Source organism: Clarias gariepinus, chromosome 20 (genome assembly GCF_024256425.1).
Source record: "Clarias gariepinus isolate MV-2021 ecotype Netherlands chromosome 20, CGAR_prim_01v2, whole genome shotgun sequence".
In the NCBI taxonomy this organism is placed as follows: domain Eukaryota; kingdom Metazoa; phylum Chordata; class Actinopteri; order Siluriformes; family Clariidae; genus Clarias; species Clarias gariepinus.
Window position 1 is genome coordinate 6675392 of NC_071119.1, and position 27210 is coordinate 6702601.

A 27210-nucleotide genomic window follows, 5' to 3' on the forward strand; every position below is an offset into this window, starting at 1 on the left:
TGGAGGGTTTATGCACACAAGTATCAGGAGCGCAGTCAGACAAGAGCCAAGTTCGTCCAGCTGGTGGAATTCATTAAACAGCAAGCAAGAGTATATTCAGACCCATTCTTCGGAGGCCTGGACCCTATGATCAGCGATTAAAAAACACTGTCCTCAATCCCTTCAAGGATCCCAGTTGAAAAAGGAAGTAAAAAGAGGGGTCAGCTTCGCAACTGGGATTAAACAGGTTGGTGAACATCATAAAGACTTAATTACAGCAAAGAGTATTGGCGTATCCGTTATAAGTGCTTTCACTAAACTCATTCTGTAAGAAAGGTCATAACTTAGATGACTGCTACCAGTTCAATGATAAGACACATAAAGACAAACTGGACTTTTTGAAAAGGAATGGATTTTGCTATGGGTGTTTAGTAAAAGGGCACTTAAGCAAAGATTGCACAAAAAAAAAACACATGTCAGTTGTGCTCGAAGTAACAACCTCGCATGTTACACATTGCAGCACAAGACACAGCTCAAGTAATCGTAAAAGCCGACGAAACTGAAACAGATAATACACTGCCTGCTACAGCGAGTCATGAAACAAGCGTCTGGACTGGGGCTGGAGACAATTGTATTCTCTCCATAGTACCTGTTAAAATAAAGTCCAAGAAAAGTAATAAGACAGTAGAAGTGTATGTTAGCAAGGCGGTTAAACGTACAAGGTAAAAAAATTGACATTATGTTAAGCACCATGAACTTAAGGAAACAAGTAGAAAGTTACGTGCTCACTGACTTAGACTTTAGTGGTTTGGAAAAAAACACCTTTGTTGAACTCCCCAAAGTGTTTAAACAAAAGAGCATCCCAGTCTCAGTGAAAAACATTCCACAACAATGCGACATTGATAAGTGGTCATATCTCAGTGAAGTAAAATTGCCTCAGAGTAATGCTGGAGTTGAAATTCTCATAGGTAAAAAAAAGTATAAGCTCCTAGAACCATGGCAAGTAATTAACAGCAGGCACAATGGGCAATATGCAGTAAAAACGCTCTTGGATGGATTATAAATGCAGTTTTCCTCGAAAGTGTAGAGCAAATGCTGATACAACAGTACAACCATGATTTTACTTGATGGAATTGTGATGACAAAGTTGAGTTGTCACAAGAGGACTTTCACAAGAATTACTTGCCATGGTTCTAGGAGCTTATACTTTTTTTTACCTATGAGAATTTCAACTCCAGCATTACTCAGTTTTTAGACTCTGTAACTAACTCTCTGCAATTTACCGATAATCACTTCTATATCGGCCTTCCATTTAAAAAAGCAGCTATTCAAATGCCTAACAACCGAGTTAGCCATGTAAGCAGCCATGCAGCGCGCACTGAACCTCAAAAGGAAGTTTAAAAATAACCGCTCCTTTCATGAGAAGTATTCAAACTTCATAAATTACATGTTTGAAAAAGGTCATGCAGTTAAGGTCCCTACACCTCATCTAAGTTGACAAGACAGTCAAGTGTGGTATATACCTCACCATGGTATATAACATCCTCAAAAGAAAAAGCTAAGGGTGGTTTTTGACTGTGCTGCTAGCTATCAGGAAGTATCATTAAATAGCGAGCTCCTACAGGGACCCGACCTGACAAACTCACTTGTTGGAGTGCTTGCACGCTTTAGACAAGAGGAAATTGCCATGATGGCAGATGTGGAAGCTATGTACTATCAGGTAAGAGTTCCGGAAAAAGACACAGATTTGTTACGCTTCCTATGGTGGCCGAATAGAGATGTGAGTCAGGACTTGGTCGAGTATAGGATGGTTGTTCATTTGTTTGGTGCAAAATCATCTCCAAGTGTAGCTAACATCGCCCTTAGGAAAACAGCAGAAGAAAACCGCAGCAATGCACCTGCTGAGGCGGTCAACACAGTACTTAAGAACTTTTACATAGACGACTGTTTGAAATCCGTCTTTAGATTTTGAAATCTGTCATAATCAAGCAGTTGCGTTATATAACAATCTCACCAACCTTTGCACAAGTGGAGGGTTTCATCTCACCAAGTGGGCAAGTAATAGTCGTGCCTTACTAACTTCCATTCCTGAGAGTGAAAGAATCAAAGACATGAGGGACTAAGATTTGAGTTAAGACGCACTCCTTGTCGAGAGAGATCTAGGGGTGTTGTGGTGCATCAATTCAGACACGCTCAAGTTTAAGATTAGTTTAAAAGAGCGGCCTGTGACTAGAAGAGGAATCTTGTCAATCACTAGTTCAATTTACGACCCCTTAGGCTTCCTTGCACCAGTCATACTGCCAGCTAACATCTTTAATGCAGCAGTTGTGTAAAGAAAGACTCGCTTGGGATGATGACATTCCCAAACAGTTTACAAAAAGATGGAAGGCCTGGCTACGCATCAATTGTCTGAATTTAGTGTAGCAAGATGCGTTAAACCAGTTGACTTTGGAGTCACAATTACAACACAAGTGAGATGGGATATGGAGTTGTCTCATACCTTAAGTTGGTAAATGCTGATGGACTCACACACTGTGCATTTATGATGGGGAATTCTCGTGTAGCCCCCTTGAAACAAACCACTATTCTTTAAATGGAATTGACCGCGGCAGTAGTTACTGTGAACAATGACAAAATGTTAAAAGGTCAACTGAAAATAGAATTGCTGGACTCTATGGTTTGGACTTGACAGTACAACTGTTTCGAGATACATCAACAACGAAAAACTTCGCTTTAAAACCTTCGTTGCCAACAGAATTGCCATTATAAAAGAGTCAACCAAGCCACAGCAGTGGAGGTATGTCAACACCTCATAAAACTGATTTTTCATCCAGGGGAGCTTCTTGTGAAAAATTTATGAAAAACGCCAATTGGATCCATGGTCCCTCCTTTCTCAAAGAACCGGAGTGTAAATGGCCTGAGAACATCCATGATCTGTCAATAAAAGGGGATGACATTGAGATGAAACAATCAGCTTCAGTGAATCTCGTAAAGACCACAGGGAGCACAGATGCTGTGAACAAACTAATTAATTACCACTCCGACTGGTACAAACTGAAAAGATCCGTTGCTTGGATTCTTCATTTCAAGGACATGCTTAGACAGAGAATAAAAAATGTCAAAAACCGTGTAGATAACTCAATGACAAAAAAACATAAGTCTCTGACAATTCAGGACTTAACAAGAGCAGAAAACAAAATTACTAAGTTCGTTCAAAACCAAAAACTCAAAGATGAAATCTCCATGTTGCGAAAGGGCAATGCATCTGTAAAAAGAAACAGTTGTCTCTCCAAACTAGACCCAGTACTGCAGGATGAAGTGCTTAGAGTTGGAGGACGTCTCGGTAAGTCTGCAATGCCCGAGCACGTAAAACATCCAGTCATTATACCTAAAGACTTACACATCACAACCTTAATCTTAAGAGACATTCACGAAAAGGTCGGACATTGTGAAGGGAATTATATGCTTTCAAAACTGCAGCAGGAATAGTGGATTCCGACTGCTAATTAAGTTTCTGTCCAGTTGTGTGACATGTAGAAAGATCAACAAGGGCTGTGCACATTGAAGTTGCGCAGTCTCTAGATACAGACTCCTGCTTAATTGCTATTCGACGCTTTGTGTGCAGAAGAAGCCAGGTATCAGTCATGAAAAGTGACAATGGAACAAACTTTATAGGTGCTGAGATTGAATTGCGTAAAGCTATCAAACAGTGGAATCAGTCAAAAATTGAAGGCATCCTTATGCATGGGTACAGTAAATATTCAATCCTCCTTCTGGGTCTCATTTCAGTGGAATATGGAAAAGGCAGATAAGATCAGTCAGAAAAATCCTGAGATCTGTACTAAAAGAACAAAATTGACCTGTCTGACCCATCCTGGTGCCCCGGTTCTGGTTGGAGATCTTGTCACATGGATGCCCCGTGTGTCTCTCTGGGATGCGTCTGGTGTCTGGGGATGATTCTCTCTAAGTAGAAGATGGTTCTGGCCTCGACTGGTGTTGGCAACTGTTTCTCTGGGGACTTGACAGTTCCATAGTTCAGGACTGGAACTTCCTACAAGTCTACCTAAGTCTTCAATTACTACCTGGACTCCATATTAACATTAATTAATATCAGCTATTATAGCTGAACTGCCTGCCACCTAACACACTGTATAAATGCAGATCATTTACTGCTTTCTGTTTCACCCAAATGAGGATGGGTTCCCTGTTGAGTCTGGTTCCTCTTAAGGTTTCTTCCTATTACCATCTCTGGGAGCTTTTCCTTGCCACTGTTGCCCTCGGCTTGCTCACCAGGGACAAACTAACCATTTTGATTCATACACATTCAGATTTCATACAAACTTAAATAATTATTTTGATGGTGTAAGGCTGCTTTGTGGCAATGACAATTGCTAAAAGCGCTATACAAATAAAATAAAATAAAATTGAACAAACACTAAACGATGAGAGCTTGCATACATTTCTGTGTGAAGTGGAAGCAATAATAAAACATCCAGTCATTATACCTAATGACTCACACATCACAACCTTAATCTTAAGAGACATTCACGAAAAGGTTGGACATTGTGGAGGGAATTATATGCTTTCAAAACTGCAGCAGGAATAGTGGATTCCGACTGCTAATTAAGTTTCTGTCCAGTTGTGTGACATGTAGAAAGATCAACAAGGGCTGTGCACATTGAAGTTGCGCAGTCTCTAAATACAGACTCCTGCTTAAACGCTATTCGACGCTTTGTGTGCAGAAGAGGCCAGGTGTCAGTCATGAGAAGTGACAATGGTACAAACTTTATAGGTGCTGAGATTGAATTGCGTAAGGCTATCCAATAGTGGAATCAGTCAAAAATTTAAGGCATCCTTATGCATGGGTACAGTAAATATTCAATCCTCCTTCTGGGTCTCATTTCAGTGGAATATGGAAAAGGCAGATAAGATCAGTCAGAAAAATCCTGAGATCTGTACTAAAAGAACAAAATTGACCTGTCTGACCCATCCTGGTGCCCCGGTTCTGGTTGGAGATCTTGTCACATGGATGCCCCGTGTGTCTCTCTGGGATGCGTCTGGTGTCTGGGGATGATTCTCTCTAAGTAGAAGATGGTTCTGGCCTCGACTGGTGTTGGCAACTGTTTCTCTGGGGACTTGACAGTTCCATAGTTCAGGACTGGAACTTCCTACAAGTCTACCTAAGTCTTCAATTACTACCTGGACTCCATATTAACATTAATTAATATCAGCTATTATAGCTGAACTGCCTGCCACCTAACACACTGTATAAATGCAGATCATTTACTGCTTTCTGTTTCACCCAAATGAGGATGGGTTCCCTGTTGAGTCTGGTTCCTCTTAAGGTTTCTTCCTATTACCATCTCTGGGAGCTTTTCCTTGCCACTGTTGCCCTCGTGGCAATGACAATTGCTAAAAGCGCTATACAAATAATGACAATTGCTAAAAGCGCTATACAAATAAAATAAAATAAAATTGAACAAACACTTAAACGATGAAAGCTTGCATACATTACTGTGCGAGGTGGAAGCAATAATGAACGACTGTCCCCTTACCACTCCTACAGTTGATCCCACAGACCTGGAGCCCCTGACACCCAAACATCTGCTTCTGATGAAAAAACAACCAAACTTGCCTTCTGGACTTTTCAAAAAAGAGGACATTTACACACGTTGCAAGTGGAAGCAAATTCAATACCTTGCAAACTTATTCTGAAAGCGATGGGTGCATAAATATTTGCCATTGCTTTAGGAGCATCAGATTAGCATCAGATGAGCATAGGAGCAAATGATTTCAAGTGAGAAAAAACCTTTCAATTGGAGATGTAGTTTTAATAGTCGACGAGTCTTCTTCAAGAAACTCATGGGTCGTCGGACGATTCACGAAAATGTTTCCTGGTAAAAAAGGACTTGTGAGACGTGTGCTGTGGTCAAAACTAAAACCAGTACACTGGAAAGACCTATCGATAAGTTGTGCCTCATATGTGAAATGTAATGTTTATTATATTATAAGTGGTTATGTTCCTTTCCTTTGGTACGCAAAGATATAAATACCTTAAGTTAAATAGTAAACAAAAAGGTTTAAAAGGTTAAGAAGGTTTAATTTTGTGGTTCTATTGTAAAAAACAAAACAAAAAACAACAACAAAACAACAAAAAATGTGTGTAATTGTCAGTCTCCCTGCCTGTCAATTAGGGGCTGGAAATGTAAGAGCCATATTTCATTTTTGTGATTTGTTGTTGTGTTTATTATTTCTATTTATTAGTTAAGCATTATACATCGAGTTTAGTAGTTAAGCATTTAGTTAATTAGCCAAGCATTTATTATAATGATCATAAGTTGTATTGTGACATCATTTCATACATTGTTTTGTGAAATCATTTCGTAGTTGCATAGCTGCATGTCCATCACGCACCTTAGTTGTTGTTAAAATACGGAAGTGTGGAGAACACAAGCTTTTGACCGTAATCTGCTATAGTACCGTAAGCTGAAGGATATAGCAAATGAGTTGTAATGATAATTCAAGACCGTAAGCTACAGGACACAGCAAACGACTTGTGGTGACCACAGTGGATTTATGCAAGAAACTGTAAGAACTGTTAACTTTGATGTTGAAAATAAAACAAGAGACAAAGAATTCAACGGAAATCCGAGTCGTGAGTAACACAGTGTAACCAGAAAGATACGCGTCAGGACTGTTGAGTGGAGAAAAAGACTATTAAAACGTTTCCCAACCAGAAGCCGTGGGTGGATAAAACCATCCGCGACGCTCTGAAATCTCGCACCGCTGCCTACAACACGGGACTCGCGTCGGGGGACATGGAACCATACAAGGCTGCGTCATACAGCGTCCGGAAGGCGGTGAAAGAGGCGAAGCAGCGCTACGGGAGAAAACTAGAGTCACAGCTCCAACAGAGTGACTCTAGGAGCCTGTGGCAGGGATTAAGGACAATAACGGATTATAAAGCACCAACATCCGGTATGATAAACGCAGACGTGTCTCTGGCAGATGAGCTGAACACTTTCTATGCTCGCTTCGAGGCTGCAGCTAAAGACGCTAGCGATGCTAATGCTAGCGGCGCTAATGGCTGCAGACAGGAAGTCACTGCCAGCACCGGAAGCGCGTTCATCATCACCGAGCATGACGTGAGGAGAGCCTTCAAGAGAGTGAACACCAGGAAAGCAGCAGGACCAGACGGCATCTCAGGCCGGATCCTCAGAGCCTGCGCAGACCAGCTAGCACCTGTGTTCACTGAGATATTCAACATCTCTTTATCTCAGTCGGTGATCCCCACATGCTTCAAAGAGTCCATTATTGTTCCAGTCCCAAAGAAACCTCATCCTGCTTCCCTCAATGATTATCGCCCTGTAGCCCTCACTTCAGTAGTGATGAAGTGCTTTGAACGCCTGGTCAGAGACTTCATCATTTCTTCACTACCAGACACACTGGACCCACTACAGTTTGCATACCGTCCAAACCGTTCCACGGACGATGCAATCTCACATCTCCTCCACACATCTCTCACTCACCTGGACACTCGGAGGGGGAATTATGTGAAAATGCTCTTCATCGACTACAGCTCTGCATTTAATACCATAATTCCCTCCACACTCACCACCAAGCTGGAGCACCTGGGACTCAGCTCATCCATGTGTCAGTGGATCTCCAATTTTCTGACTGGCAGACCACAGGCAGTAAGGATGGGCGGCCATGTCTCAGCCTCCATCACTCTCAGTACTGGAGCCCCCCAGGGTTGTGTTCTGAGCCCCCTGCTGTACTCTCTTTACACCTCTGACTGCGTGGCCACTACCAACTCCACCACCGTCATCAAGTTTGCTGACGACACTGTCGTGGTGGGCCTGATCACCAACAACGATGAGACGGCCTACCTGGAGGAGGTTGGAAATCTGGAGAACTGGTGCCAGAGAAACAATCTCCTCCTGAACGTCAGCAAGACAAAGGAGCTGATAGTGGACTTCAGTACAAAGCAGGAGAGGAACTACCAGACCCCCGTCATCAACAGGAGCCCAGTGGAGAGAGTGGACAGCTTCAGATACCTCGGTGTTCACATCACGCAGGACCTGACATGGTCCTGTCACATCAACACCGTGGTAAAAAAGGCCCGGCAGCGTCTGTACCACCTCAGACGCTTGAGAGACTTTAGACTGCCCTCCAAGGTGCTCAGGAATTTCTACTCCTGCACCATAGAGAGCATCCTGACGGGAAACATCACGACCTGGTTCGGGAACAGCACCATGCAGGACAGACGAGCTCTACAGAGGGTGGTGCGATCAGCTGAGCGCATCATCCGCATCGAGCTCCCTGACCTGCACTCAATCTACACCAAGCGGTGCTGGACCAAGGCCAGGAAGGTCGTGAAGGACCTCAGCCATCCCAACAATGGACTGTTTACTCTGTTGCGGTCTGGGAAGCGATTCCGCTCCCTGAGGGCCAACACAGAGAGACTGAGGAGGAGCTTCTTCCCGCAGGCGATAAGGTCTCTCAACCACACCACTAGGCATAACTAACACAATATTTTCACAATTCTCAAAATCAACCAATCAATCTTTATACATCAATGGACAATATGGACAACTCCACGCACATCACATCTACACTACATGTTCACGTTTACATTCTGGACCATTACACAAAGTCACTTTAATAACTATTGCACAGAGTCACTTTTTCTATGCATACTTGCACAAAATTATAGTTCTATGCATACAATATATTTCTATTTTCATGTTCTATTTTTTTCTAGTTAAATTTTTATTTAAATTTAAATTTTTTATCATATTTTCTTCTATTGATATTTATTACTTATAAGTTTCAACTCTCTTTTTAAGGTCACTGGCGGTCGTGTAAGCATTTTACTACATTTCGTACTGTGTATGACTGTGTATGTGACAAATAAAATTTGAATTTGAATTTGAATTTGACTTGTGGAATAACATGCCCCTACAGAAGCGTTGCCAGTTCTTCTGTATTTACCTAAAGTTAAACCTATGTCATAACTTAAATTTAAATGGTGAGTAAAAGGAAAGTCATGAGCATTTAGGTGTCAGATTCTAATCAGCTTATTTTAGCTTTAACCTATTAACTATTTCTTTCTTTACCAGTCAACAAAAGGTACTTACTCTAATAACTACTAAATAAAGGTGACACTAGAGGGCAGCGTTGAGCCATTCAACCTGGTTTAACATGAACCCATGGACTGTACTGACTTTTTACCATTCTACCTTTTAATTTTGCTTATTTATGTTTTCTTGCTGAATGTATTAACGAAATCTTAATAAATGTTTAAAAACAGGAAAATTTACTCTGCAGCCAATTGTTTCTAATGATTTTAGCCCTGTAGCCTATAGCCATGGGCATTGGAGGCTCAATAATAGGTGTTTCTCATCTAAATTCACTGATCTGAGCTTCAGGTTTTTAAGCATGGAGCTTAAAAATTAAGTCTTATTAGCTGCACCTGAGCCGGAAGCGTTCAGTCATGATGTAAATTAATTAAAACGACCCTGATCCGCTCTTTAGACAATGTTAATCAAATGTTTATACATCTGCCAAAGGTCTGATTCATGTCGGATAGAGGTAATTTTATTAAAACACCCCCCTTCCATTATTTTAATTAAATACCCTCGGTTAATTATAATTTATCATGGTCAACAGAATTCTGTGAAAGAAGGAACAGACAAACGAGATAACATGGAGATTTTTATTTTATATTTAATAAAAACCCTGTTTTACACCAGCAGCAACTTACAAATGAGGTCTAAATTTGAAAAGGTGTACAAAACATAAAACACCATAAATAAGTATTAATCATAGAAAAAAAAATTCTACACCAACAGAAACGTTTTGTACTTTAACTGTACGTTATGACTTTTAAATATGACTGTTAGATATGGTTGGTCAGGAAACTCTTGAAGTTGGATGCAGACAGGACACTTTTCTGCTGTGAAAAAAAAACTGCTGTGAAGAAATACAGAGATAGATTCAATTAAAATTCATGATACTTAATTTAGCAAATGAACAATATTTATACTTTGTTCCTCTCACTTCACAACTCTTGAGAACAGACCGAAACCAGAACTGAACAGCAGATTAGGCACACACATATAACCGTCGGTATTTTAAGTGTGATTAAAAATACAAGAAATAGCTGAAACCAAAATAATGTGACTAAACATCACTAAACAGGGGTCCGTTTTTCGTACGTCGCTTGACACATCCGAGATAAACTGACATATCTAAGATGAGATCATTGTGCTAATTATGATCCGGCTAATTCGGTTCTTCGAGCTCACCTGTTGTTGATGATTAGTATAGCTGGATTGAGTTGTCTAGGATTATTGCGTGTTCGTGCGTTGGTTTAAAAGGCGATATGCATCGACAGTAGAAACACTGATTACAACCCCTCCGATTGGTTGACGAAATGGAAAAAGAGCAGCTCAATTTTTTTGTAACACGTGTTATGCGCTGAAATGCACCCCCCCCCCACATAATCACTATTAAATATTATATTAGAAAATAAGTTCATAGGTTAATGGTTTACAAATTACATAAGACAATAAAATAAAATAAGCAATATAAAAATAAATATGTTGTATATGAAAAAATAGAAATATTAATATTTTTTTTCAAATGTATACTTTTATATTGTTTATTTTATAATAAAATTAGTTTCGTCCAATTTATCATTATAAAATATTTATTTTTAATATATATATAAATATTTTCTTACATATTTTTATGACAAACCCCTGAAAAATAAATGTGTTACAAAATAAACATTAAACAAGAATTTGTATTAATGGTCTTGACGGCTGTCTCGTGCCTAGGGTTTATTATAATAGTAATATCGTATTTGATAACAATAAACCTATGAATTTATGGTCATATATAATATTTGATAGCGATTATGTGTGTGTTGGCGGGGGGGAGGTGGAGTGCATGGCAGAGGGGCATATACTTTTCTTTTCCCACGTGAGTCAGTCCATGTCAGTCGTGCTCTTTAATCAATCAGATGTGACCTCGCAATTTCAACCCATCATAACCCGCCCAGAGCGCAGGCTAAATCCTGTTTGCATGAAATAAACCTGCTTGCAAGCAGGTTCAAGGTTACAGATATTTTGCTATGACAACAAATGCGAGAAGCGCATCAAAGAACGAAACAATCTAAGATCAGGACAAATCCACAACAATCAAATCCAGCTAACTGAGTTAGCGACGTTGAAGAACGGACCCCAGGTGACATTTATGTTCAGTATTTCGTTTCTATTTAGAAAGATGGGAATTAATTCCTGCTTACCTTTTCCACACGCTCGCCAAACATTTGTCTTTTCAACGAACTGTTCTTCTTCTTCTTCTTTGGAGTTTAATGGCGGCTTGCATCCATAAGTGTTGCACTACCGCCACCTTCTGGTTGATTCTCCTTTGTTGTTTCTCGACTCTATTTTCAGATTTTATATATATATATATATATATATATATATATATATATACACTGAACAAAAATATAAACGCAACACTTTTGTTTTTGATCTGAAACATTTTCTACATACACAAAATAACCATATCTTTCAAATATTGTTCACAAGTGTTGCGTTTATATTTTTGTTCAGTATATAAATATATATATTTCCTGTCCAGATACCAGCAAAATTCGGATGATAAAGATATGTCGTATAGACCATGTATAAATGTAAAGACGTATGCAAGATGTAAATGTATCATTTATCAGCTCAAACAGGAGATTTACAGACGATCAAAATACGACTATAAAAACAAACGCAATGTTTACCAGATGATATGCTCTATAGCAGATGTCTCCGTGATGTACCTGTGCTATCTGGGTATAATGTACTTATGATGATTTCCTGACTGTGTGTGCATGCAAGCAGCAGGTCTTTTCCCAAAATCTTGTATTTAGAAGACCCTGGATTACAAGTACATACTGTATTGTTTTATATCCGCAGCATCACCAGCGTCACACACAACCCATAGACTATCTCCTTTTCTGAGTCTGCTCCATCTCAAGACTTCTTTCTCGTGTCATCTCAGTTTTCAATTAACATTTATCATTCAATGAGAAACTAAATTTCAATCTACACCTGGGCTTTCTGTGAAGCTGTTTCTCTGCTGTTAAAAGAGTTTTACTGAAATGAATTTAAATGACAGCATTTATTTATAAAGCAGCACATCACTGTTTCACCTCCTAATAACTGATCTACCAGTACATCACTCTTATCAGTCTATAATTCACTCTTATTCACTGCTTATATTTAGAAATCTAGAAGTCTGACTCTGTATGATGCATTACACTGAAATAAGTTTAGTTCATTTCTCAGGAAATGTAGGATCTGTTAAAACATATTCACAGTCTAGATGTACCCACCCACCTTAAGTTTTGTACTGTTCCTTTGAGGGTTGGTGCAGTACCATAATCACACATTGGAGGCCACTATGTTGTTGTTTTTTTTTTGACGGGGTAAGCGAAGAAGAAAAAGAAATGCACATGGTGCTTAGCTCTGCAAAAATGGAGACTTTTTGTTAGAAGACTTTTTTATTTGATGATTAATACTATTATTAATTTTTATTGCAAATCGTTGGAAAATGTTTATTATTTTAAGAGGAGTTTAGTTAAAAGAGTGGGAAAAGCATTTCTGTGAACTTATTTAACTTTTTGTCTTTTTTTTGACAGAAATGCATTTGGTGAATGTGTTAACTAAATAATATTTAGCAAGTTATATATATATAAAACTTACACATATATGTTATATGTTGTGTATGGAAAAAAAACGTCATAAAAGATGATGATTGTTGAGAATAAATGTATACTTTTGTATAATTTGTATTCACGTTTTGTTATTTCTATTTCATAATGTGCCCAGAAAGTACATGTACATATATATTTATATATGATTTGATTTTATATATATATATATATATATATGATATAAAATTCTGTATTTTTGGTTTTGGAAGATTAACCTGCATGTTAATCCAGATTTAATTGAGAAGGGGTTGTATACTAGGCTGGCATGGATCAGAGGAATATTTAATTGTAAATTGTGTTGTTTTATGTAGATATATATATTTTTTTCTTTTGCCAAGTCTGTTGTTGTCAAGAACTAACCTGGAGTGACCAGAAGACGTAGCTTTAGCGGTTAGCCCTTTGTTGCGTGAATGGTAAACCCAAACGCGGACGAACACGAGTGAGCAGGATAATCACGCTATTTGATCTAAGGACTCTCACGAATGGGGAGCAAGGGAAAGACACAATCTAACCCGCGTCCTATAAATACACACTCGATCAGGATTTTAAACCAAGAAGGTGAGTACTCACGGTTTGAAGAATTCCGACGTAGCATCGGCGACTCAATGACTGAGCGAGGTGCTATGGTTTGTTTACCTCTTTTATACTTCCTGGTTCGCGACCGCTTAACTTCCGGGTCCTAGTGCTGGTCGCGTTCCGAGTGTGCATGACAGTACCCCCCTGTCCAGGACCGGCTCCGGACGGTCCTGCGGTGGAGGATACCCTGTGACGGTAGTCCCGGATGAGCTCGGGGTCGAGGATGAAGCGTGCTGGAACCCAAGACCGCTCCTCGGGGCCGTAGCCTTCCCAATCGACCAAGTATTGGGTGCCTCTGCCCCGAGGACGCGAATCAAGGATCCGTCGCACGGTGTAGGCGGGACCGCCGTCAATGATTCGGGGAGGAGGAGCAGGGCGGGTGGGTGGAACCATGGGTGAAGTGGTGAAGGGTTTCAGTTGTGAGATATGGAAAACCGGGTGGATCCGGAGCGCCGCAGGCAGCTGGAGCCGGTAGGTGACAGGGTTAATCTGTAGATTGACGCGGTATGGTCCGATGAATCGTGGGGAGAGTTTCCGGGATTCTGTGTGGAGATGGAGATTTTTGGTTGAAAGCCAGACCTTGTCACCTACTTTGAACAATCGTCCCGGAGGGTGTCGACGGCGGTGTTGTGTGATGTAACTGGCGTTGGCGCGCTGGATGTTCCGGTTGGCTTGCTCCCATAGCCGTCGACACCTACGGACCAACTGTTGGGCCGAGGGTACGTCAACCTCCGGTTCCTGGTGGGCGAACATCGGAGGCTGGAACCCGTAGCATACCTCAAATGGGCTCAAGTTGGTGGCTGAAGAGACGTGAAGGTTATGAGACAGTTCTGCCCAGGTGAGGTAGCGGGCCCAGGAGCGCTGGTGGTCGGACACGAAGCATCGCAGATAGCGCTCCAGTTGTTGGTTGGTCCGTTCCGTCTGACCGTTAGTCTGGGGGTGGTAGCCGGAGGACAGACTAGTGGTGGAGTTGATCAGACGGCAGAAGGCCTTCCAGAACCGGGCGGTGAACTGGGGCCCTCTGTCCGAGACGATGTCTTTGGGGAACCCATGCAGGCGGACTACGTGTTCCAATATCAACTCAGCGGTGTCCTTAGCTGAGGAAAGTCCGGCGAGGGCCACCAGGTGGGCTGCTTTTGAAAACCGGTCGACGATAGTGAGGATGGTGTTCTTCCCTTCGGACACCGGCAGGCCCGTGATGAAATCCAAGGCGATGTGCGTCCAGGGCCGGCGAGGAACGGGAAGAGGTTGAAGCTCTCCGGGGGTTGGTCGATTTGAGTCCTTGGCCCTGGCGCACACCGGGCACGCCTGAACGAACTCCTCGATGTCTCTCTTCATGGAAGGCCACCAGAATGCCCGTCTCACGAACTGCAGAGTTCTTTTGTTTCCCGGGTGTCCGGCGACGGGCGAAGAGTGACCCCACTGGAGGACCTCAGCTCGTAGTGGTGGTGGAACGAAGAGTCGTCCAGGCGGCGCACCTGCCGGCCCGGCCTCCGCAGCCTGAGCCTGGCGAACCCTCGTTTCAAGATCCCACTGGAGGGGTGCCACGATACGTGAGGATGGTAGGACAGGCACGGGGTCCGCCCGGGGGACGTCTTCCTCCTGTTGTCGTGATAGGGCGTCTGCCTTGGTGTTCTTGGACCCCGGGCGGTATGACAGATGAAAGTCGAACTGTTCGAAAAATAATGCCCACCGTGCCTGTCGTGGATTCAGCTGTTTGAGGTTCCGGATGGTGATGAGGTTCTGGTGATCCGTCCAGACGACGAATGGCTCACTGGCGCCCTGGAGCCAGTGACGCCATTCCTCCAAGGCCCACTTTATGCCCAGCAGCTCGCGGTCCCCTACACCGTATCGCTGCTGAGTGGGATTAAATTTCTTGGAGAAGAAGCCACATGGGTGTAGCTTCTGGTCTGGACCTCGTTGGGAGAGAACAGCGCCAGTGCCCACATCCGACGCGTCCACCTCCACAACGAATGGTTGGTTGGCATCAGGATGAAGGAGGATAGGGGCGGTGGTGAATCGGTGGCAGAGTTCTCTGAAGGCCGTGATGGCAGCAGGAGTGAGTTGGAAGGGGTGAGATGCAGGTCTGGTCAGATTGGTCAATGGTGCTGCAACTGTACTGTAGCCCCGGATAAAGCGACGGTAGAAGTTCGCAAACCCGAGAAACCGTTGAAGCTGTTTGAGCGTCCTGGGTAGGGGCCAATGGCGCACAGCATCTAGTTTCTGCGGGTCCATGGCCACACCCTGGGGCGAGATAACAAAACCCAGGAACGTGGTGGAGTGCTGGTGAAAAGCACATTTTTCCAACTTACAGTACAGCTGGTGGGCGAACAATCTCTTTAGTACAGCTCGGACAGTGTTCTGTCATGGTGCGGGAGTAGATCAGAATATCGTCCAGATAAACGAACACCCATCGGCCTAACATGTCTCTGAGGACATCGTTGATAAATTGTTGGAAGGCCGAGGGTGCGTTACATAGTCCAAACGGGATGACCAAACTCTCGTAGTGTCCTGTGGGTGTGATGAAGGCCGTTTTCCACTCATCGCCCTCTCTGATGCGCACCAAGTTGTAGGCGCTCCGGAGGTCCAACTTAGTGAACACGGTGGCACCAGAGAGGGCGTCCAGGGCTGAGTTGGTGAGCGGCTAAGGGTGACGGTTCTTGATGGTTATCTTGTTTAGCCCCCGATAGTCGACGCACGGGCGAAGTTCCCCCCCTTTCTTTTTCACAAAGAAAAACCCTGCGGCCGCAGGAGATGAGGAGGGCCGGATCGTTCCATGTCGCAGAGCGTTGGTGATGTACTCCTCCATCGCCTGAGTCTCGGTCTTGGACAGAGAGTAGAGATGTCCACGGGGGGGAACGGAACCCGGCTGGAGCTCTATCGCCAGGTCATAAGGTCGATGAGGTGGAAGGTGGGTGGCTCTCTTCTTGCAAAAGACTCCAGCCAGGTCTCGGTAGGCAGGCGGGATGGCGTTGATGTCGACATCGGGGGCCTCGGACTCCGTGGAACACGTCCCAGCCTGGGCCCGTAGGCAAAGTTCAGTGCAGGTCGGTCCCCACTGGAGAATGCGATTCTGATTCCAGGAGATGAGGGGGTCGTGCTGCAGCAGCCACGGGTAGCCGAGGATGATGGGAGGAGATGAGATGGAGGTGAGGTGAAGTTGGAGCTGTTCCTGGTGTTGGTCGATGGTGAACGTGATTGGTTGGGTCTGGTGAGTGATAGGGCTGGAGGAGAGGGGCCGACCGTCGACTGAAGTGATCTGAACTGGCTGGGATAACGCCTCGATCTTCATCCCCAATTTTTTGGCATAAGTTAAGTCAATGAAGTTACCAGTGGCACCGGAATCGATGAACGCCGTACCTCGAACTCGTTTGTGGCCAAATTGGAGAATTACCTGAACCGTGAGACGTGAAATGGTGGCGTTGGTCGTGGTGGAGAGGTGGAGAGGGCCCGGTGAGTCTCCTCTCGAACTCACCGGGGCTGGGCGTTTCCCGGGCGAAGTGGACAGATCGCCCGGTGATGTGCCGCTGACTCACAATAGGCACATAACCCCTCTCTGTACCGTCGTTCTCGTTCCGCCACGGTCAGGGAGGCGCGTCCTAGTTGCATGGGTTCCCCGGCTCCGGTGTCAACCACGGCAGGAGGTGGAGATCCGACAGATCCAGTAGTTGGGGCGGTGAAAGTAGTGGATGGTCGTGGTACAGTGTAAGAGAAGGTGGGTGCAGGCGGCAGGGTCCTCGGGGCTGGCTTCGGGCGAGAGAGGATACGCTGGTCAATACGGAGGGTGAGCTGGATCATCCCCTCCAGGGTGGCAGGAAGCTCTCGCCCGGCGAGCTCGTCTTTTATGCGTGGAGCCAGTCCCTCGTAAAAGGATGTCCGGAGCGCGGCATCTCCCCAGTCGGTCTGCACAGCGAGGGTCCGGAATTCAGCTGCATACCAGCTCACAGACGATCCTCCCTGCCGCAGGTGGTAGAGTTTGGTGTCGGTCTCCACCTCGCCCGCTGGGTGTTCGAAGGTAAGCCTGAGTTGGCGGGTGAACTCATTATATGAATGCGCGGTGTCTGTATCCGCCCGGAGAACTGCCGTGGCCCACTCAGCTGCCTGCCCGGATAGCAACGAGACCAGAAGCGCGATGCGTAGCCGATCGGTGGAGTACCTGGTGGCATTAAACTCAAACACCAGATCAAGCGATGTTAAAAACACATTACACTTTCCGTCCGTGCCATCCCATTTATCAGGAAGTGCCAGAAATACATCAGAAGAAGGGGGGGGAGGTTGGGGCGGCGCCGCGGCCGCCGCGACGGGAGAACGGCTAGCCGCGCTATCTACAGCCGCCCGGAGATCTGCGTTCTCCTGCCGGAGCTCCACGACCTTACGGCGCAAGGCCGGGACGTCTTGGAGGTCCCGGCGCAGATTAGCGATCTCCCCGGTTAGCGTGTTGATAAGCTTGGCATGCTGATCTACCACGTCGCAAAGGTGCGCGTAGTCCGCTGGGTTCACCGCGGAAGGCTCAGTCATTCTGTCAAGAACTAACCTGGAGTGACCAGAAGACGTAGCTTTAGCGGTTAGCCCTTTGTTGCGTGAATGGTAAACCCAAACGCGGACGAACACGAGTGAGCAGGATAATCACGCTATTTGATCTAAGGACTCTCACGAATGGGGAGCAAGGGAAAGACACAATCTAACCCGCGTCCTATAAATACACACTCGATCAGGATTTTAAACCAAGAAGGTGAGTACTCACGGTTTGAAGAATTCCGACGTAGCATCGGCGACTCAATGACTGAGCGAGGTGCTATGGTTTGTTTACCTCTTTTATACTTCCTGGTTCGCGACCGCTTAACTTCCGGGTCCTAGTGCTGGTCGCGTTCCGAGTGTGCATGACAGTTGTGTGATGTAATCGACTGTATGGTTGTGAACGATGGTGAGCCAGACCCAGTAAATTGGTGAAGATAGTTCTACCGTGGACTCCAACCCTAACCCGTCTTATTGGAGGGATTGTTTGCAACGGCAGCTAAGCTGATATTTCACATTCATACAATACCCAGGTAGTAGTACAAAACAAGGCCTTAACATTTCACGAAAAGATTCCAACACACCTGAGAATACCACAAGGGACAAGGAGAATTCTTGGACACTTTCATTTTTATTTATTTTTTTCTTTCTGAATTTAAATTGAATTGTCTCCATTACAATTATGTTGTTGTGTCGAGTCACTCATATATTTATTCCTTAAGAAAATGCAAATTTACTGTTTGTGTAATAAAGCAGGCTGTTATTAGTTTTATATAAACTCGACTCAAAATTGATTCAATTATCCCCAGAGGGTCGCACCCATATTGATTACGGTGTACATTATTATGACCTGTTACATATAACACACATCTATAACTGTATTCAGAAAATAGACACTTAAGACATGAATTATAAACAAAAACAAATCTATTTATTGATTACTAAATTCCAAATGAATTTAAATATAAAGAAATATCCCATTATTAACTGACTCCTAGGGGAGATGTCTCTGTGGCTTGAATGCTGTGTGTACGTGCAGAATCAGTGCTACAGGCAAAAACATATACAGTTGACCCCTGAAATTCACAGGAGTTACGTTCTTAAAAAATAATAATAATAAATGCAAATTTTGGGAAAGGTAAAAAAAAAATGGCTATAAATTACTAGATTTATAGTTTAAACCCTAAATATTTTTCCAAAAACACTTTAATTTCATTTCAAACTCAGCTAAATACATTACTTTTAAAAAAGAGAATATAAAGGTAAACCCGTATACTGTACAGTACTGTACTGCCAAGCCTCCTTTAGTGCTAGAATGTAAAATACAGATGTTATTCCTATGTACTGTCTGCCATTGTGTTTTCTTCTGTGTTGTTTTCTTGGTATCAATACTGTAGGGTAAATACGGTAATAATTCACCATCACAAGCCACATTTTCCTCTACGGTTGCCTTGTGTTCTCTCTACAGTGGCAAAAAATTATACAGTTGTATATTTTATATGGAAATGTAGCTGAATTTACGTTAATATACGTTTATGTTACAAAATTTTTTTATTATTATTTTATACAAAAAAGCAATAAAAAATGGCAGGTGATATTTCCGGGGGGTTTCCATGAACAATTATTAGTTCGATTCTAAAGGAAAAATCTGAGAACGACTGAGGCCGTGAACTCTGAACCACAAGTTCACGGGGTCGACTGTATAACAGAAAGCTTTAGTTATCTTTATTTTTATTCATTTATTTTGGTGCAACACGTAAATTAAATTAGACTAAGTTAATCTGGCGGCCATGTTGGCACACGCATGTCTGTAAAGTCATCCAAATGCAGTTAAACCCCAAATGAAACCCCATAGCTCTGGTGTTTGTACACGTCACTACTGTAGAATCTGTAGCTTTTCCTAAATAAACTTGAATAAAAAAATATCTCTAAAAGATAAACAGGTGATCCCAAGATGGTTACAGAGTTATTAACAGTAATGAGGATTTTTCAGACACAACACACTCACACACACAGATACATATGTACATTCAATTTACTGCTTTTCATTCACATACAGAAATTCAGTTAAAGATTTTCTTCTCACAGATCCAATTATGCTGTCTATTACAGGGATCATCAGCCCAGTCCTTCACAGGATCAGATCCTACACCAGTTATAACACAATCCTCATCTCCTGCAGCATTGTTCGGTTCTCCACTTTTCCAAAACCTGAAGGAGAGAATCAAAGGATCTGCTGTGTTTCTCAGACTAATGAAGAGTCAGTAACTGTATCCTAAACAAATTATTTGTTGTTATTTCTTACCCCGTGATCAGTGGTGTATCATCCACCCACTTCAACTTGCCCTCTCTCTTATTCAGACCGATCCAAGCTGTTCTGCTGCTCGACAGTGTATTGACGAATTCCTGTAAATGTTTGTAGTAAAAATATAAGAATAAATAAGAGTCACAAACGCTTGCTCTCGCACATGAACGCACTCTCAGACGCGCACACACCTGTTTCTCTCTGCTGTTTATGATCACCAAGTCTGCTCCTCTTTCTCTGCAGTACTGTCTGCTCTCAGTCCAGATCTTCTTACCAGTAGAGATGTAGTAAAGACTGGAGCTAAAATAAATCCATCCTATAATCAGAAGAGAAAAATAATGACTACATTAGTAAGTGATAAGTGGTAAGTCAGTATTTTTTTTTCCACCACAGATACATTTATAATTTGTGATTTCCTGGGGTCCGTTCTTCGTACGTCGCTAACTTAGTTAGCTGGATTTGATTGTTGTGAATTTGTCTTGATCTTGGATTATTTCGTTCTTCGATGCGCTTTTGCATTTGCTGTCATAGCAACATGTCCGTAAGCTTAAACCTGCTCGGTAGCAGGTTTATTTCATGTAAACAGGATTTAGCCTGCGCTCCTGGCAGGTTATGATTGGTTTAAATGGCGAGGTCACATCTGATTGGTTAAAGAGCATAACTGACTCACGTGAGAAAAGAAAAGTATCTTGCATGCATATATATATATATATATATATATATATATATATATATATAATATTATAATAATAAATATTTTTATAATAATAAATTGGATGAAACTAATTTTATTATAACAAACAATATTAAAGTATACATGTTTTTTATTATTTCATGTACAACATATTTATTTTCATATTGCTTATTTTATTTTATTGTCTCATGTGATTTGTAAATTTATGTTCTAATATAATATTTGATAGTAATTATGTAGGGGGGGGCAATCCATGGCAGGGGGGCATTTCAGCGCATAACACATGTTACTAAAAAGAATTTGCCACTTTTTTGCCATTTTGTCAACCAATCGAAGGGGTTGTGATCAGTGTTTCTACTGTTGATGCATATCGCTTTTTAAACCAACACACGGACGCGCAATAATCCTAGACAACTCAATCCAGCTATACTAATCATCAACAACAGAGGTGCTTGAAGAACCAACTTTGCCAGATCGAAATTAGCACAATAATCTTATCTAAGACGTATCAATTCATCTCGGATGTGTCAAGCGACGTACAAAGACAGACCCCCTAATGTCATGACGACAACAACAGAAGCACAAACCACTGAAGATTAGATTCTACAGTATGGAACAAGTAATAACAGGAACAGACTTGTTTTAATGATGTTTAACATTAAATGTAACTATAAATAGTTACAACAATGATGTGATGTTCATTAATAATCATGTGATAGTTTTGCAGTAAAGTTTTTCTTACCCAGTTTAGAAAACCTCTCAATTTCAGCTCTCTCCCTCTGTAATGTAGAAATAAGCTCTCTTGCTATAATCAGGTTGTTGTTACTGGTCTGTAACTGGTCTCTCTCTATAGTAAGGTTGTTGTTACTGGTCTGTAACACATTTTTGGTCATCAAATCGTTGTATTTGATCAACAGCACTATGACGAAAATCAGCAGGATGACACACAGCACCACCAGACACACTGCAATCAGTTTGGACAACCTGTTCCATGCAGTGTCTCCTCCTAATAACAAGTGATTAGAGACACATATTTATTTTTATCTTTTAAAATATGTTAAACCATAGTAAACTCACTGAAAGACCGCGGCCCAAAACACATGTACATGGTCATATTTGCAGTTATCCACATGTTAGTGGAATATTAATGTAAACATGTAAACACTTTTAGTCCACAGGATTTGTCATGTGTTCACATGAGTATTAATTTTCCACTAATAATCATAATAATGTCCTGATCTAAATAAAACTCCATCATGTTAATCACTTCAGTCAGAACAGTCTGACACAATCCAGCCGATCAAAATGAGTTTTTAGCTGGAATGAGTGGGGGTGTAAACTCTGATAATCCATTCAGTAAATAAATATTAGATGTGTAAACACTTCATCGATTATTTTTACTTTAACAGCAGAACACGCTAAATTGTATCACTTCTTTCTTCCAGTAAAGATTTATCCTGTGTGACACAGAGGCTCTAAATGATTTAAATGTGTTCAGAGGGTCTGTGGAGAACATTGAAGGCAAAAATGATATTTACACTCTTAGACTGTTGCTGCAGGTCACTTCTGCAATATTAAATGACACGTATGCTTCATTTAACATCCTTAATGTGTTCTGTAAAAAAGACATGTGATTTGGATGTTGTGTGTACACTGTGTTATATACTTAAAGCTATGTGGGATTCTGTAGTAAAGCACTCTGCTGAAGATGAAAAATAATGTTACAAAACTTAAAATATGCCTGAGCAATTTGTCTACAAGAGACATGAGATTTGTAAGTGCTGTAACAGCAGGAATAACAGAGCGGGGTGGGTAGGGGGCTTGGCTTGTTGGAATCGCTTTCACACACACACACACACACACACACACACACACTAACGCATTCGAAATGACTACTGTCTGCCTCATGGATTACATAAACTGTCCAAATAACGGATTACATTTTTGAAAATATAACTAAATAACTGAGTACTGAAATGGCAGATCTAACAAATTAGATTACTCGATACATCAAAATAGTAATCCAAGTACTCCAATGTGTTAAGGAAAAAACAATTATAATGGTAAATTGATATCAATTACATACTCCATCTAGTGACCCGACACTGAGTCCCAGAGCAACCGACTGCTGGGTCTTGTTCACACTTGTGCTACTGAGGAGGCACAATTCACCCTGGATTTAAGTGCTGTGAGTAAAAGCTGATCAAAGACCTGAGAGATGTGCTGGACTGTATGGTTACAAGTTCAAAAAGGTCACAAATGTACATCAGTGCTGGATTATTCAAGGCTTTGTATCTTAATAACAAGATCCTGATCTTGATCCTGAACTGAACAAGGAGTCAGTTCAAATAATTAATGAAGTTGTACAGTAACAGTCCACCTTACACACTGAATTGCAAGGAAAGGGAAGTTTAATTAGCAGAATAATGTTGTATAGCATTGATAAAAAAAAAATAGGACTACCGTGATACTGCTTCAAACTTTTTACTCAAGGTAAAGTCCTAAGAACATTATGCTCTAAAACTAAGTAAAAAAAGTAGTACAAGTACTCCACAAAAAGAACAGTGTACTTAAACATTATTGAATTTGCTGTTGATGACATCAATGTGCCAGTCAATGTTACTTTATCAAAGGTGAACAATATAGGGAAAAGTCCAATGAATACAGTATCTAATAAATCAGGCAGGAGTTTACACAGGAAGGCAGCGTCATCATTAACTTTTATGTCATATTGTTATCAGTAGATGAGCATCATCATCATCATCATCATCAATGGCAAAAACGGATACGCCAGGCCGTTCTCAGGGCTACTGAAACCCTAGTTACAGAGTATTTTTAGAAATAAAAAGTTTCAGAGTGGTGCTTACTGTATAATAAATAATATATATATATATATTGTAAATGTTAAAGTAAAACTGTAAACGAGCATCAATAAAGTATCAATAAACGACCTGCAGTGCTTCAGCATCTGACACTCAAATAAATGTTTTCTTTGTCTTTTAATGTTCAAGGAGGCTTGTTTTTTCTTTCCATCTACATTATTGCTGCATCACTTCATGTTTCCCAAACTAAGAGCAATACGTGAGATTAAAGCATACACGGTCATAATAACAGAACATTTTTGAGACTGAGACTGACTAACTGGGAGATTCTGTTTCTCTCTGTCTCCTCCATGTCCTGTCATATGTTCCTACATTCTGAAATGCTTTTTTTGTTCACCACAGTAGTAAAGAGTGTTTATCTGAGTGTCTTTTGCTGGCCCAGATGAATGTTGAGCTTTCTCAGCCCAGAGTGATGTTGGATACTTCCACCAGACCCCAACAACAACACAGCAATTGATTCCTAAAAGATACTAAGAGGTTACAGTGGAACATCGGTTCGCAAACTTAATTCGTTCCTAAATTCTCGTCGTAACCTGATTTGGTCGTAGACTGATTTAGTTTTTTTTTTTTCTACAGGAATACATGTAAATAGAATTAATTCCGTTCTCCGTCATTATGAAATATATTTTACTTAGTTATAAAAAATTACATCCAAAGTATAAAAAAGCCTTAATATTGTGGCGTGGGTGGGGTTTGACAGACGACCATCATGCTTTGCGGGAGGGGTTATAATGTGTTCACCGTGTTGGGGAAAGGTGTTTGGGGTAGTGGCTTCGGCCAGGTTGTGTGTGTGTGTGGGTAGATGTCTATTTAATGACTGTGGAATGCGCTGTTGCTCAATAAAGTACTCCCAGCCATTTGCATTGGGCAGCCAGGAAGCTCACTTGTCTCTCCAAGTTCTGCTTAGCGGTAAAAACGCTACATTTGGTGTCAGAAGTGGGATTCAAACCCACGCCTCCAAGGGAGAGTAACGGCTTAGAGCGCACCCCAGAGCAAGCTACAGCTCCGTGCGCCGTCAGCCGGCGAGGCGACCTGCAGCTGCACCTACCGTCCTACAACGGCGCTGTCGAGCCCCACGCATTCACCGCCCAGGTGGAGCTAGCCGCTGACTTCGCGGGCTGGTCCCCGGCGGAAACAGCCGTCCGGGTGGCCCTCTTGCTGGAGGGCGAAGTGCTCCGGGCGTTGGAAGACCTAGGGGCGGATGAGCGGAAGGACTGGGCGAAGTTGCGGGAGGTGCTCCACTTCTGGTTCGGCGCGAATGACCGTAACGAGGCCGCGTGCGAGGAGCTGGCAACCCGCGTGCGGAGCGCCTCCGAGCCACTAGGGGCGTTCGCCATGGACCTGAGATCTCTCGCACGCCGGGGCTACCCGGAATTCGGGCCCGTCCAGCAGGAAGAGCTAGCACGGCGTGCGTTCCTGCGGGGAATTCGGCCGTCGCGGCTTCGTGAGCACATCCGGTTGGCGTCACCGGCTTCCCTGTTTGAGGCGCTGCGCGAAGCCAAGCGCAGAGCCCATCATGGCAGACCACCACGGCGAAAGAGCCGAGCGTTTCCCGTGGCTCGGGGCCGCTCGGTAGGTGAACCTAGCCAGGGACAGGGCTACCTGTCGCGGCTAGGCCTCGACTCAGCCTCCGAGATTCCGCGACCACTGGCTCTACGGTTTCGCTGCTGCGCTGGGGAGTATTAGATCAAGGCGAGCGTGGTTGTATGCTGCCGGACCCAGCTTTGAGCATTCGCACCGTATCGGGAAGTTATTTGAAGATACGGGCCTGTCGCACGGTGCTAATACAAGTAGGTGCAATCATTCTTTCCCATCCGTTCTTTGTGGCAGACATCGAGGATGATTGTATCTTGGGTTTAGACATTTTGGAAAGGTGGGGTGCGGTACTGAATCTCGTGGACGGAACTCTGCGCGGTAACTTCGGGTTAGCCAGGTTGCTAGTGCCCAAAGCGCAGCTGGACGGGTTAGAAGCACGCACCAGGGGGGCGGAACTTCCGGTGGACGCGCCATGTAAACATCCGGTAGCCGACCGAGCTAGGATAATGGCCGAGCTAATGCAGCGTAGCAGTGTAGGGCTTAGCCAGTCACAGACCGACACCGTGAAGTCCCTTTTGCACGAGTTCGCGGATATTTTCGCGGTAGATGAGCGCGAGTGCACACATACCAATCTGGTGCAGCACACGATCGATACGGGTAACGCAGCGCCTGTTCGGCTACATCCGAGACGCCTCCCATTAGCTAAACGAGCTATCGCCGAGCAGAAGCTGCGCGAGATGGCCGACTCGGGCGTCATAGAGCCAGCGTCCGGACCGTGGTCTTCACCCGTTGTGCTTGTGCGTAAAAAGGACGAATCGTGGCGGTTTTGTGTGGACTACCGGCGGTTAAACGAGGGAACGCGTAAAGATTCTTATCCGTTACCGCGGATAGATGACGCGCTGGAGCACGTTGCGGGCTCGGCCTGGTTTAGTTCGTTGGATTTGCGTAGCGGGTATTGGCAAGTAGAGCTCGCCCTGAAAGCACGACCAAAAACCGTGTTCTCGATCGGCCAAGGGCTATGGCAATTTCGCCGCATGCTGTTCGGCCTCTGTAACGCGCCAGCGACGTTCGAACGGTTGATGGAGAAAGTGTTGACGGATATTCCTCGCAACCGTTGTGTCGTTTACCTGGACGATTTATTGGTGCACGGCAAGGAGTTTGAGGTCGCGCTAGCTAACTTGCGTGAAGTATTTTCGGCTATCCGGCGGGCGAATTTGCGGCTCAACCCCAAAAAGTGCCAGCTGTTGCGGCGGGAGACGGGTTTTCTAGGACACGTAATTAGTGCTAGAGGTATTGCCACCGATCCAGCAAAAATTGCGGCAGTGCAGAATTGGCCTAAACCGCTAAATGTGTCACAACTGCGCACCTTCCTCGGGTTAGCCTCTTACTATCGCCGGTTTGTGAAAGATTTTGCCACGATCGCCAGTCCGCTGCACGGGCTCACAAGAAAAAATCAGCCGTTTCGCTGGGACAGGGTGCACGCGCGTGCTTTTACTCGGTTACGTGAAGCTTTGGTCACGTCGCCCGTTCTCGGATATCCTGATACATCTCGTATGTGTATCCTCGACACGGACGCAAGCGATGTAGGGCTGGGGGCCGTCCTGTCTCAGGTTTCCGAGGGTAAAGAGCATGCTATAGCTTACTTCAGCCGCGCGTTGTCAGGACCGGAGAGGAACTACTGTGTCACCCGGCGCGAGCTGCTAGCGGTCGTCGCGGCCCTTAAACATTTCAGCCCGTATTTATACGGGCAATCCTTCCTGCTGCGGACCGATCACGCTTTGCTGATGTGGCTGCTTAGTTTTAAAGAGCCCGAGGGGCAGTTAGCGCGATGGCCTGAGCGGTTGCAGGACTACCATTTTACCGTTCAGCACCGAGCGGGAAAACTGCATGCCAACGCCGATGCTTTATCCCGCCGGCCGTGCAGCAAAGAGCGTTGTCGGCA

The 27210-nt window shown here is 43.5% G+C and overlaps 1 protein-coding gene across 1 annotated transcript; it reads right to left on the reverse strand.

Moving 5' to 3' along the window:
• Positions 1 to 19914: 19914 nt before the first annotated feature.
• Positions 19915 to 26304, reverse strand: LOC128508243 (C-type lectin domain family 4 member E-like). The gene is made up of 5 exons (XM_053479466.1): positions 26151 to 26304; positions 21593 to 21856; positions 20348 to 20472; positions 20157 to 20257; positions 19915 to 20062 (listed from the first exon to the last, which is right to left on the reverse strand). Exons 1-5 carry the CDS (start codon positions 26302 to 26304, stop codon positions 19915 to 19917), a joined length of 792 nt encoding a protein of 263 aa, XP_053335441.1.
• Positions 26305 to 27210: the final 906 nt, after the last annotated feature.